This window comes from Sebastes umbrosus, chromosome 6, assembly GCF_015220745.1.
Source record: "Sebastes umbrosus isolate fSebUmb1 chromosome 6, fSebUmb1.pri, whole genome shotgun sequence".
In the NCBI taxonomy this organism is placed as follows: domain Eukaryota; kingdom Metazoa; phylum Chordata; class Actinopteri; order Perciformes; family Sebastidae; genus Sebastes; species Sebastes umbrosus.
Genome location: NC_051274.1, coordinates 7,376,080 through 7,390,374, shown reverse-complemented (window position 1 = coordinate 7,390,374; position 14,295 = coordinate 7,376,080). Strand labels below are relative to the sequence as shown.

General features: G+C 43.4%; 1 protein-coding gene across 2 annotated transcripts; it reads right to left on the bottom strand.

Moving 5' to 3' along the window:
- Positions 1 to 570: 570 nt before the first annotated feature.
- mthfr (methylenetetrahydrofolate reductase (NAD(P)H)) lies at positions 571 to 14,263 on the bottom strand. 2 transcript variants are annotated; one of them, XM_037772306.1, is made up of 12 exons: positions 14,102 to 14,263; positions 12,981 to 13,233; positions 10,625 to 10,863; positions 9,752 to 9,862; positions 9,465 to 9,658; positions 6,836 to 7,086; positions 5,845 to 5,979; positions 5,445 to 5,625; positions 4,197 to 4,379; positions 3,987 to 4,088; positions 3,777 to 3,896; positions 571 to 1,126 (listed from the first exon to the last, which is right to left on the bottom strand). In XM_037772306.1, the coding sequence occupies exons 2-12, from the start codon at positions 13,217 to 13,219 to the stop codon at positions 902 to 904; spliced, it is 1,980 nt and encodes a 659-aa protein (XP_037628234.1). In that variant the 5' UTR covers positions 13,220 to 13,233; positions 14,102 to 14,263; the 3' UTR covers positions 571 to 901. The 2 variants fall into 2 exon arrangements, with proteins under 2 accessions (XP_037628234.1, XP_037628236.1); XM_037772308.1 differs by lacking the exon at positions 14,102 to 14,263 and adding an exon at positions 13,749 to 13,841 and having other exon boundaries at positions 902 to 1,126.
- Between the last annotated feature and the right edge of the window lie 32 nt (positions 14,264 to 14,295).

Genomic DNA, 14,295 nt, shown 5'->3' with positions numbered 1-14,295 from the left:
TTGTTTGTTTGTCTGTTAGCAGGATTACTCCAAACGTTTGTGATGGATTTGAATGAATTTTGGAGGGGTGGGGTGTGGCACAATGAACAATCCAATAGATTTTGGTGGCGATCCAGATTCAGGATTTTTTTTTACGGATTCCGATCAGCCAGAACATTAACACCTCTGGGTATAACACATGCGCAGTGTAACTGATGACGCGTTGATGACGCGTGACCCAGCCTTCTTCTTCGAGCAGAAAGATACGTGTGTGGATGTGTGGAGCTGCTGCCCGTCCGCGGTGAGAAAGAAAAAAGCGGTAGATGACGGGATGAGAGACAACATAGTGTAACATTATACAGACAGAACAAGGCTGCTGAATGAGAGAGGCATCCACCGATACGTTACACGGAAACCCACCGCGTCAATAACAAGCCGACCACCTCATGGTACCGCCAGCTGTGAGCTGTGATCTGTTTTTAAAGTCAGGCACCTTGGCGGAGGTCTCACTCTCTCAGAGTGCCATTCTAGTTCAAATATAGCATTTACTGAAAAACACTTTAAAAGTTAAATTGCATGTTCATAATTAAATTTTTTTTTTTATTATTTGTTGTTTCTCAGTGAGATCTGTCCATAAAGAAACTTATAAAATGTGACCGGGTCAAAACCCAAACCTGTATGAGAACAAGTGTAGTTCATCAGCTGGGAGTGCTGCAGAGGATGAAGCTACTTTCCATTCACTCAAATGCTAGAAAAAACATTTAGAAAAACTCTATAAAAAATACTGTGAAGTACACTTCGGTACTCTATGCTATGCTCTGTATTGTAAGTAGCAGCTTTTTATTTTAGACAATGCATAAAACATCAACGGTTCCATAGTGTTCTTTCTGTCCCTAAAAAAAGTAGCTTGACGAGACTGATTTTATTCAGAGACCGTTCCATCGTCGGACAGAGGCTCTGGAGGCGCGTCGAGCAGCTCAAACATATCATCGATGACCTGCCACAGACAGCTCTCCAGAGGAAAGTCATTGTCCACCAGATTGACCAGGAAGTAGTTGTCGTGGATATACTTGATGATCATCCGTGAAGGAGACTCGTCTTCGTAGAGCTTGGCCCACTGCTCGATCCACAAGGCGAAGGCCTCGTCCTGAGGAGAACATGGAGACAGGTTTGACGAAGGGAGCGTGTAGTAGGCCGGCCAGAGGGGGCCAACTAGTGCTAAAACCAGCTGGTGTCAAACTAAATGTGCTTCTGATAACATTTTGTCAAGCATTGATTTCCTAATCAGGCTTGTGTATTGATCAGTGTGAGTAGGGAACACAACATGACCAGGGTATCACAAATGTGGTCCTGTTGTTGGTACTAGGAGTAAAAACATTTATCAACTTTCTTAACCCAGGAAATCACCCCCATCTGAGCTGGTAATGTCCTAACCCGTCAGGAGCTGCAGGAGATGGTGTTGAGGCAGAGATGTTTTGGAAACACTTTTAGGTCCTTGCAAAACCTTACAGTTCTGGTAGTAATAAATTAAACTTTGATAATGCCTCTGATATTGTGAACAACTCAAGAGTTCTCCTTGAAAACGGACTAAAACATTTATTTGAACATTATCCTGTTTCCCCCTGGATGTTAATTACGAAGCGGGATTTGATTTTAGCGAGGTAACTTCAGGTTTAACCCTTCAGGGTTTTCCGTCCTACGACGGTGGTTCACTTCTTACCGGGGTAGATCGCCATGGTAACTTACGCTGAACAGCTAACCTGCTCCGGAGCAGGTTATATTCCAGATGACAGATCAACTCGTATAAAAGCAACGCCTACTGACCAATCAGAGCTCGGTGTGCAGATCGTATGATAATATTACACAAATACGAAGAAGTTACAGTCATAATCAGACTAAAAACAACACAGTTTAAACTGACAATTGCAGGAAGGACAGCTGCCTGTTTGTTGTGGGTGTTTACCGCTTTGAATTATGTTTTTATATTTATTTTTTTACTTGCTCTCAAGTCCGTTTCACACCGCCGGAGTAGAGGAGGCAGCTGAAAGAAGGATGAAATAGTCACACATGCCACAAACTTCTTAAATTCCATAATGTGATAAGTGTAAACTAATCATTCAGAACACTCTGAAAGCTGTTTATATTTCACTGCCCCATTTAGATGACCACGTCTGAGTATTCCGTTAACTTAATAAACCTGTTACAGTCACACGTCTGCATTTTTTTCTTTGTCAGCTCTCCTTCCTGCATTTGGCAGCTTCAACTCTGTTAATGTTAGCCTGATTATGTGTTTGACTTCTTTGTATTTGTCTAATATTATAGTTCTGCTGACAGGAGATTTGTCCATGTTTGCGATTGGTTACATGCTGCAAACACCGCCCCTTTCATGTGAACGCGCTCGTAGCCAGAATGAGAAACACTGGGTTGATTTACTGAGTTGATAACCACCGTCGTAGGTCCGCTTAGCGGGATCTCGTTTGCTAGGGTCAGTTAAGCCAGATAACGACAAGATACCCTGAGTATGTTGAACACGCTTTGTAGTACAGGCCTCTACTTTATGGTGATATATCAACTTAATTACAACAGGTCAAATCTAATACGAGCTTCTTATATTTTATTTATTTCAAAGTAAAGTGGGAATATAATATTTATATATAGTATGATATTCATGCATTTCCCAAAAGTGGGTAGCACTACAGAAACTGTAAGGACACGTTTTGTAAGTTCACAGGGGGAGTAGGTGATAGGTGAGTTTTCTCCATGGAGAGCTACTCTACAGCCCAGGCTCTCAACATGACGACAGCTCAGCCGGTGGCTTGTAGCTTACGGTGCCAACAGTGAAAACAAAGGCAACACTGTTGACAGAGCTAACAGATCCTGGGGGGGGGGGGGGGGACCGGAGGGCGGGTGCTATGCTTCCGTGATGGCGCTGTCAGTTGGGAAGGTGTGATCGGTTGTAAGTGCAGCGCAGCGGCCGTGAGCTAGCCAGTATAGGGCACACTCACATGCACCGACATGCACTAAACGCATGCGTGGCCGGCCTTGCGATGTTAACAAAGCAGGGAGAAGCTGGTATTACAACACATACAGAGGGAGAGCGACTTCATTCTCTGCTCAGGTAGACATTACTCCACCACACTATTACATAGCAAATAGTTGTAAAGAGAACCTTTAAAACATCATCGCTGCTTGTACATACTGCCCAATATACAGCATGCAGTACTATTATACTGTAGAGTCTAAAAAGGCGCACTGGAGGACGGATAGACCTGTTGCCGAAGTCCACCGTTTGGCGACGTTTAAGAGGTGCACCATCCACCAGCACAAACAGCTCTCGCCTCAGCTCCAGCACCGACACCGCACTGCAATTTGTTTATTACTCTAATGGGACTTTTCTCTTGTTTTTTTCCGGGCTGAAAGTTGTGCGCTCCTGTCATCCGTACCTGTTACAGGCTGACAAACTTCCAAAATGGCATTGGATGCTTTCCGTCTGACCTGCAGCTTCTACTATAGTTATACGTCATATTCCCATTTTAGCACTTTAAGCCAGTGTAGTTCCACTCAGTAAAAAACAATGCACATCTTCATCATTAGGATGGACACATAACATAATGTGTTACTTCCATCAATAGCGGAGGAAACGACCACCACTACATTCTGTTTTTAAACTCACTAATTTCTGCAAAAATGTATAATGCCCCCCACATCCATCCATCAACTTTGGAGCTTTATTTCCCTACAAATACTGCTGAACATTCCTGAATCCCTGCACATTTACAGGACAATCTCTATCTTACCTTCCAATACATGAAGCTGTCCGGGTCCACTACAGTAGGCTGAACAATCTCCCTGCCAGGGAAGATCCCCCACGTCACAGCGTTAGGCTGCATGTCAGGGGCGTTGGTCAGGTTACGGCCCTACACACAAAATATTCATCGGGACGTATTAATATCAATACATACTCGCACACAAACATGGAATGTCAGGTGTTTTCTGGTCAAACTTACATGCACGTTAACAATGTGGTAGTTGACACGGGGCTCGTACTTCTTCAGTACTTTGAGGAGAGCGGTCACGTTTTCACTGGAGGTGAAGAACTCCAGATAGGCCTGTTGGATTTAAAACAAGACAGCATATCAACATATCAGGCAAAAACACCCCACTCCCTAACCACTCCATCCAAAAAGTGCACAAACAAAGACAAAAAGTGTTTCTACCTTCTGAAAGACGTAGCCTCCTGCAGGTCCCCAGCCTGCTATGGGGTCTGTGGAGGGTTTGCCGTTGATGTTGGGCTGGGAGTTGATGGTGAGGACTCCTCGTCTATTCACTTTCTCCAGCTCGTCCTTCAGCAGGTTAGTCTCCGGGGCCAGAGGCTCATCGTTCCATGGCAAACACAACACCTAGCAAAAGAGATTGTGATCAGGGTCTGGAATGAACTTTATTCACTTCCTACCGCTGTGGCAGACAAGTATTTTTTTTGTCTGCCACTGTCTGAAAGTCTGTGGTGATCAGCTGGCTCCCCATCTTCACACAGATCTTCAACAACAGATCACTGGAGCTGTGTGAAGTGTGAAGTCCCCTCCTGGTCCCAAAGAAACCCTCCATCACAGGATTAAATGAGTACAGGTCCGTCGCCCTGACGTCTGCCCTGAAGGACATCACAGGACCCCTGCTGGACCCCCTGCAGTTTGCCTACCGGGCAAACAGGTCAGTGGATGATGCAGTCAACACGGGACTGCACAACATCCTGCAACACCTCGGCTCCGCAGAGACATATGTAAGGATCCTGGAGCTCGGCGTTCAACACTATCATACCAGACATCCTCCGCTCCAAACTCACCCAGCTCACTGTCCCAGCCTCCACCTGTCAGCGGATCACAGACTATCACAGACAGCAGGTGAGGCTGGGAACTGTGGTCCAAGAACCAAGTTGGTTGGTTGGTTGGTTGGATTAACAGGATATAAACTGGCTAACATTATAACATCATGTCTGGATTAGTTAAAGTGTGTTTGAAGAACAGGCTCAGCAGGAAGCCACAAGAAAAATATTTGAGATTAGATTTGAGGGACAGTGTCCCCATCTCTAACATCACACGCCAAGAACATGGAGGAAGAACATGCGTCTGTATGTTTTTTCCTCGTCTTTCAGCTCTCACTTTACACTCATACATCAGAGAAGGAAAACCACAGTTTGGATTTTATCAGTAAAACGTAACATCTTAGAACTAAGAGTCATGGTTGTGACTACATCGGGAGGCGTTACGAGATCATTGACTTGATAATAAAAGTCTGTAATAACGGCTGAGTCATAAACATGACTTTTGTAAAAGTTCTGTGGTGTGAAAAGTGAATAAGAATCAGCTACACAGACTCACTTTATGGAAAGGACATGGGGGAACAACACATGCCATCAACAGCTTAATTTGAGGAACGTTATCAATCATCAACAGAAAAAGCTCGTCTACCTTCTGCCCACTGCGGTTTGGTTGGGCTGTGATGTAGCAGGTGAAGACCTCGTAGACGCTCTCTTCGTTCTTCAGCTCCTCACCCCACATTTGCAGCAGTGCATCTTTGGATGACTTGCTCTTCAAGTAGAACAGGTAGTAGTCATTTAACTCGCCGAAAGCCGGAGACGAGGAATTTCCCCTGGAGACATCAACAACAGAACACCTTTTAATCGTTTGACAGTAGGCTTCATAATTTTACACTAGTACATGAACACCAATTCACAAAACACCCTAATAATCCAACTAAAGGAAGTACATTTTATTTTCATTTATTCACCAAATAAAATACATTAATAAAAGGAAACGGACACTGACGTTTTTGTCATGTAAAATCTTTTGAGTTTGTGTGTAATCGTACCATCTGCCGTTGGGGAACTCGTCCCACTCCTGGGTTCTGTAGATGTAGCTCTTGGGCCTGGACGCCCAGAAGATGGGTCGAACATCTTCTACCTTCCGTTTGGGATGGGCACTCACTGCCCAGGGAAGAGGCCGCCTGGCAAAGAACACAGCCAATATGGCACATTCATGATCCAGAGCAGCATGTTTGATGGGATATGATGAAATTATTGATTTCAAGTTCATTCACTACAGCAGTAAAAGTTACAAATACCTGAGGTGGCACTAGAATATAAAGAAATAGCAATACAAATTGTTGAAAATAATAGGGCTGAACCCGATTATTCGACTATTCGTTCGTTGGGTAGGTAATCAGTAGGGCTGTCAAAGTTAACGCGATAATAACACATTAACACAGCTTGCATTTTTAGGTTGTAGCGGACTCAGTTTTAAAGCTAGAGTGAAGAAACTGGCATCATATGAAACTAAAAAACCTGTCATACTAGCTTGTTGAGAAGGAGGCTAAATAACGTTCCAAACTTGCGCAAAATTTTGGCGAGGAAAAACGGGATTGGCCATTTTCAAAAGGGGTCCCTTGACCTATGATCTCAAGATATGTGAATGTAAATGGGTTCTATGGGTACCCACGAGTCTCCCCTTTACAGACATGCCCACTTTATGATAATCACATGCACTTTGGGGCAAGTCATAGTCAAGTCAGCACACTGACACACTGACAGCTGTTGTTGCCTGTTGGGCTGCAGTTTGCCATGTTATGATTTGAGCATATTGTTTATTCTAAATGCAGTACATGTGAGGGTTTATGGACAATAGTTTTGTCATTGCATCATGCTGTTTTATTGTACTTGTTGTAGTTTGTCCATACTAGGACTGCTTTTTTGTCAGCCGATGGGAGTCGATTCTTTGCAATTTTTCCCCCTAAAATTCCACGACTACATCTGACTTTTGCTCAAAGCATCAATATGCTGTAAGCCGGCGGAGGGATGACTGACCTGGGGTCCTCTATCCACAGGCCCAGCTGTCGGAGCACCTCCATTATGGCGACCTCACGATTCAGTGTGTAGAAGTGGAGGCCTGGTACTTTGCCACTGTCCAGCAGCACACGGCACATCTCCACCGCATGTTGGATTCCGTAGTTCCGGATAGCGGCATCGTTGTCTTTGATGGGCTCGATGACTTTGGTGATCTCGTCTGGTACCTGGAGCTTCGACAGCTTGACAAGCTGACGCAGAGACTGGTAACCCTAGAGAGGAACAGGTATTAATCCAGCTTTATCCCGATGGATGGAAATCATTTGATAATAGAGAGCGACAACACATTTCTTTCAGGGTACACATACACAGGCTGGCTGCAGATACGGACTCAGCTAGACTCCATCGTCAATCTATGGAGATTTTCTCCACAGGTTTGTGGTGAGCAACAGTTTTGGAGCACCTGGACCTGGCGCTCCCATAGGATAAAAGCCTGACTCCCAGCATTGCTCTGTCTCTCTCTAACTTGGACTCATCCCAGCTGACATATTCCACATTGCTTTAGTGGTTTACTTTATTAAAATAAACACATAATTTAGCATCATTAACCGTGTCCATTCAATACTTGTCATGCCTAGGAGCCGGGTTCTGACAAACTGGGGGTTAGACAGGGGCCATCACACTGGTTCCTGGGGTAAAACGTTCAGGTATCTTGTGCACAAAGGAAATTACGTGGGGCCAAGCAGATATTTGAGATTTTTTTCCCCCCATTATTTATCAGCCAACAGATAAGCCGATAGATATATTTCAGATAAGCCAATATCAGCCCAGCAAATTCATTGGTCAACCTTCTCTACTCTGGATCAAACCAGATGAAAAGTAGCAGGGCAAAGTAGAGGACAACTAAAATAAATCCCTACAGCAGCAGCACAGTGAACTCCTTGAAACTAGGCTAGTGGCAAAACGCTTTAACAATGTTCACTGCATTCTCAAAAACAAAGCTCTGTTCAGCCTTTCCTCAATCACCACATCTTCACATGAAAAGCTGCTATGCAGTAGGGCTGTGTAATGGCAAGAATCTGGCAATACGATACGAATCATGATACAGGGGTTACGATTCAATATATTGCGATAGAGTAAGCAAATTCAAATCTAATTTTAGGAAAACTGTTAATAGTATAAAGAACGCACCACTATATGCGTAAAATCTGAGAAAAAAAAAAGTTAACTTTTTAAAAAAAGATTACGGTAACTTTTTTAAGCAATCAGAACAGCGTGTTCTCACAGTCCAGAGGGCACATACACAAAGAGGGCGCATCACTTTGCAAATTAAATCAAGTATTGACTGAGTTGATCTTTACATGTAAAATATTAATTAAAAATCGATAGTGTTTTTGAGAATCGATACAGTATCACAAAACGTAATATTGCGATATTCAATATTTTCTTACACCCCTACTATGCAGGAGGTAATTAAACTACCTGTTATCTACTGACATGCAATGTATTAGCAACGGTACAACTATTGAACTACTTGAACTATTAATTCACACTTTCATATTCTCCCGTTTAGACTATTGTAATTCCCTCTACACCTGCCTCAGTCAATCTGCTTTAAATCGCCTTCAGGCGGTTCAAAATGCAGCGGCCAGGTTATTAACCAGAACTAGCCGTCGGTCTCACATCACCCCTGTTTTGGCATCCCTCCATTGGCTCCCTGTAAAATTCAGAATCAACTTTAAGATCTTGCTAATTACATTTAAGGCACTGCATGACCTCGCCCCCAGTTACATTTCTGATTTTTTAGTTCCATATTCGACCTGTCGAACACTTCGATCCTCTAATCTCGGTCTTTTATTCATCCCCCGCTCTAACTGCAAAACAAAAGGTGATCGGGCCTTTTCTGTCTTAGCCCCAACTCTCTGGAATCACCTCCCCCAATTTATCAGAGCTGCTGAATCTCTGGACTGTTTTAAGCAGCTCCTAAAAAACCTATCCCTATAGGCAAGCCTTTCTATAGGCCTCATCCACATGTGTGTTTGTCTGTTTTTGTTTGATCTGTTTCTCATTGTTTCTGTGTTTCATATTGTCAATTTTCCTTGTTTTCATCATTGTTTGACGTTTCATTTGTGTGTGAAGCACTTTGCAACGGTGTGTTTTTAAAGGTGCTATATAAATAAAGCTTTACTTACTTACTTACCATCTTCTAAATTTAGTCTGCAAATGTTTGTCTATCTCCCTTTGTCTTATTTCACTTAATTAGTGAAGCTGAGCAACTTGTCTTTATTCAAACAAATTTGATCCTTACAGTACATTAGCATGTGTGTGTGTGTGTGTGTGTGTGACAGAGAACTAAAGGGAAATTTGAGTTATGAAAAATATGTTTAACAATTCTTGATATCATATCATCACTAATGAAAATGTAGTACAATTAGCTAAACTCTGCTTACTCCCTGGTTCTGGTGAGTAAAGCACAAACAAAGGGAGTGATGACTAAAACAACAAAAAGAAGACTGAGTTCAAATACAAAACACAATGAATATGCTTTCCTCATTAAAAGTTTCCCAGTATGACCATCAGCAATCAACCTGTGACTTCTTGGTGATAATGATAACAGTAGTAGCTGCTCCTGGAAGCAGCAGTGACTTACCTGAATGGGGAAGATTCCAGGTAGGATGGGACATGTGATACCAATTGCCCTGCAGTCATCCAGGAACTTTAGGAAGGTGTCTGCCCTGAAGAACAGTTGGGTGATGACAAAGTCTGCTCCAGCATCCACCTTCTCCTTTAGGTGTCTGAGATCCTCCTCATAGCTCTCTGCCTCAGGGTGGCCTGTGGGGTAGCCTGGGCATACAAACATATTAAAATCACTGACTGATACTTCAAATGGAGCTCCACTTAAACTGACTACTACTGATCTGGAGGCTGAAAACATACCGGCGACACAGATGTCAAAGTAGTCCTCAAACTCTGATCGGATATGTTTAACAAGGTCGGTGGCATAGTTGAAGCCTCCCTCCTCTTCCTCCCAGTCTGCTCCTACTGGGTCTGCGGAGATATCAGGATATCACACATTAGCAGGCAGCCATAAGTTATGAGGTTCTCCAAGGCTATACTCGACTTTCCCACTCCGATGTGGAATCGTCGTCATATCTGAGACTAACAATGTTGAACGAATCACCAGGACCGTGACATATAAAGCCTGATCCAGTTCCAGTACTTTGTTTAGTTATGTCAGCTGTCAAAACGGCCCATTGAACTCCATTGAGTGAGGTCTTCCTCACTGAAAAGTGCACAAAGGTACTGAAACATTAGCCTGCCTGTTAACAGTACGTTACTACTCCACTATTTTGTTGTGTCAAGAAAATGGAAAAAAACATGGAGCAAATAATTCCCTCTTTATTCAGAAGTTTACATGGTACAGCCACTCCTGTCGTTAAGAATGTAAACAAACACCCGATTTCGACTGTAAAAAGGCGTAATCAGTCGCTATAAACACCATAGATGTGGGTCATTAGGGGCCTACTAGTTTTAAAAGTGAAACTCAAACTTAAAAGCAACACGTTCTAACATGTTGTAAAACTGAATGAAACCTCATGTTTTGAACAAAAACAAAAAGGCTTCTTTAGGTTTAGGCAACAAAACTACAACTTCTTTAGGTTTAAGCGATAAAACTACAACTTCTTTAGATGATAAAACCTACTAGTGGCCCCTATTGACCCACATCTATGGGGCTTATAGCGACTGATAACACCTATTTAACAGCCTGACAACAGTCTAATCGACTGAAACAAATGACATCCCTCCTACCTCCTCTTAGTGCCATGATGTTCTTGAGGCCCACATGCTTTGCTTTGGCCAGGTAGCCAGTAATCTTCTCTTTGGTCTGGTTGCAGCAGGTCAGGTGGAGGATGCTCTCCAGGCCACAGTAATTGACCGCTGTGCTGGCAATCATCATAGATGAGGTTTCCTTGTCCGAGCCCGGGTCCCCTGCTGGGTGCCAGGTAATGTCAATGAACAGAGGCCCTCCGCTGCCCATACGGTCAAATCTGAAGAAAAATGGCATGCTCAAAACAAATGGCTCAGCTGTCTCGTAGACAATTCTTGAGTTGTTGTGATAACCCTATGTTGATGAACTATGAAACTGATCTTTGTACTTTCGGTCACCCTCGTTTCAAATCGATTGATATTGTGTGTTTGTTTTAAATGTCTTTGTGTAGTTGTTTGAAACACTGCGTTTGTTTTTGGGTTTAAGTGTTTGCATGTATGTTCTTTTAAAGCCCCCCTCCAGCCAATTTTACTTCCTATTCTTTGGTTAACGTTCTTCCTCAAACAGAGAATGGGGGTGTGGTTAATGGTGCCTTCAAATGGGGTGGTGTTTACCGTGTCCATGAGTGGCGCCCATATGAACGCCCCCGTTGCTGTATTCACGACCTCGTAATTTGAAAGTTTCTGAAAGCTCTGAGTTCACAAGATGTGACGTGTTTGTTGACGTCAGAAATGGCGGAGCCCATGGAAGTTTGTTTTCGGCACATAATAAGTTAATATATTGTAATTTTAGTCGTATATATTATTTTTCTTTGTAATTTTATATTAGGTCTTAGGAAAATGTTGATATTCCTAACGGTGTCATCTTTTTCCTCTGTCATTATGCCTTTGCATTTCTAACATTATGTTACCCACTTGCTAGCTTGCTAAATTGTTAGCCTCCGTGGCTTCTAGATGCCGACAGTGATGTCAATATTGCCGTTGCCTAGCAGCGGTGTTCTCACAGCTTAACCACTTGAACGCCAAGCATATCGTGTACACGACTTCCCATGTTGTAAGTATGAGCTCACGAGTTTCATTTGAAGACACCATAATAGTCAGACATAATTCATTACCATGGCAACCAGGTTGCATCGTTTTCAACCCAGTTTAGATGAAACCGGCTTAGATTCATTTACTGTTTATCAGCCCAAAAATTAGACAAGAATTCAACTCTCCCTCACTCGTTTTCTCCTTTACCGTCTCCTCCTGGCGAGGCGGCCGTCTGGCTGCTGCTGCTGCTGGAGGACGGATAGACATGTTGCAGAGGTCTGCTGTTTGAAATGCAGCTTCAGGACGCTCTCTCCTCAGCTCCCAGCATCGTCACCGCACCGGGCTGCACTGTGATTCATTTATTTCTCTAACGGGACTTTTCTCTCGTTTTCTTTCGGGCTGAAAGTTGTGCGCTCCCCATCGTTCGGACCTGTTAGAGGCCCGCAAACCTCCGGTATTGAATGCTTTCTGTTAATTTATCTCCAGCAGGAGACGGTAAAGAAGAGAGCGAGTGAGAGAGACAGTCACTGTGTTATGTTAATTATGCCGGTGGGATTTTGTATAATTCACTGCGTTGATTTCCCCCGTTCACCGCACACACAAATGCCATAGTGAAAATAAACACACTAAACTAAGGTGGAGGAAACGCAAAAATAAAATGAAAACCCTCAGTTAGCTGATGCAACTGGCTGGGCTAATTAACTAGAAAAGTCAAACTGACAGACAGATAAACAGGTTTATCAGTTTGCCGCTGCTCAGACACAAACGAGCATGAGCGTGCCTGTCCAAGCTTGGAGGATCACGTCTGACCTGCAGCTTCTACTATATTCATATGTCATATTCACATTTTACCAAAAATTTGGGCAAACAGTGTGGCTGATCAACTTAGTCAGGAAATGACTCAAATAAATATGAAATATCATAGGAATGCAAAAATACACCAGAGGGGGGCTTTAAACACCATATGCTGGTCTTACGCATTATAAATCTTTGTGTGTATGTCGTTTGAAACACTGTATTGCTGCAGTCTTGGCCAGCACTCCCTTGGAAAAGAGATTCTGTAATCTCAATGGGTTTTACCTGGTTAAATAAAGGTTTAATAATAAACTATTATAATAAGTACATAACTTATATAATATGAATAGCCTCTTGGAGCTACTGGCCTACAGTTGTTGAACTAGGCTACCAGAGGAGGTGGAGTTGGTGCTAAGACAAAGTTAGTTTTTAAATAGCTTTACAACTTTTCATCAAATTCTTTGACCATGTCAAGGTAAAGTCCAGCTTTTGTCTGGACTTTGCTGATTCTAAACACATAGTGTTTCCAGTATAAAAATATCCCACTCAAGTCCAATTTGATTTCACATGCCTTGAGATGAGGTTGACAGCTCCACTGGCTGTGCGGGGAGGAAAGAACTCCAGTGAGAACCAGCGGTCTCCGGACTCCATCCTCCTCCGCATCTTGTCCCGCAGCCTGTCCGAGCGGTCCTCGAGCACCGGCGTGGAGGACCGGGAGCTCTCCTTGGAGCTCTCCCCGCCGCTGTTGCTGGCCCCGCTGGAGTCGCTCTTGCACGACGGCCAACTAACGTCCCCTCGCTGGTTCACCATGATGGTTAATTATACTGGGAAGAAAAGAAAAAAATACACGAAACAAACCTTTCAGTCTCGTCAGTAATTTGACATCTTGAGGTATATTTTGACAGCATGGGAACAAACGGTACACCAGATCCCATTCAAAATAGTGTCATATATTGTTGACCAGCTACAGCATGCATAAAAAGTTAAAAAAATTGCAATACTTGACAGAATAGGGGGTTAATTCAAATTAACCTTCTAACATGTTGTAAAACTGATGAAACGTTTAGTTTTGAACTCAAACAAAAAGACTTCTTCAGGTTTAGGCAATAAAACTACAACTTCTTAAGGTTTAGGCAAAAAAGCAGGTTTAGGCAACAAAACTACAACTTCTTGTTGTCATCCATCGTCCCCGACCTCTATGCCATATGGAGTTTCTACTCTCTAGCCACTACTTTCTACTTAATGCAAAGTCCTCAAGTTCATGTTCAAGTCCTGCTTGCAGGCGTATGCACAGAATCCATCAAGAGAGCACAAAAGGACCCCCCACACCTTGTCCTACCTGGTCCCTTTACAGAGGAGGATTAGCTCTAAACTGGCTGTAATAGATGTTGGTGATAACTTTAGGTCCCGCGCACACAGTGACACGAGCCTTTTCTTTTATACCCATATAACGTTACATCAATCATGCGCGCTCACAGGTAAAGTATGGTAGTAGAGGCTGCACGCTCTCCTGGCTGAGCTCAGCTAACGTTAGCTAATTGTTACCTGCCTCTCGAGCGATGTTAGCCCATATTTAGTTACTAAATTAACAGAATTAACTCAGGCTGCGTGCAACTACACCGAGTCTGAAGCTAAACATAGTCTCGTTCTGTGCGCCGGAGGGAGAGAAAAGGTAAATAGTTGTTGTCCCACCTTCAACCAGCCGGGTGTCTTTATGCTGCAGGTGTTGTGTCGAGGTCTGTCTCCTCACACAGACTGTCTCCCATCCGAGACAGAGCAATAGCTGTTACAGCGTGGGCAACATGGATGTATCAAGAGAACTGGATACAGCGTTGGAGGCGGGGCCCCGCGGTTCATTCCTATTAAAGTTGCTCACATGGATGTGG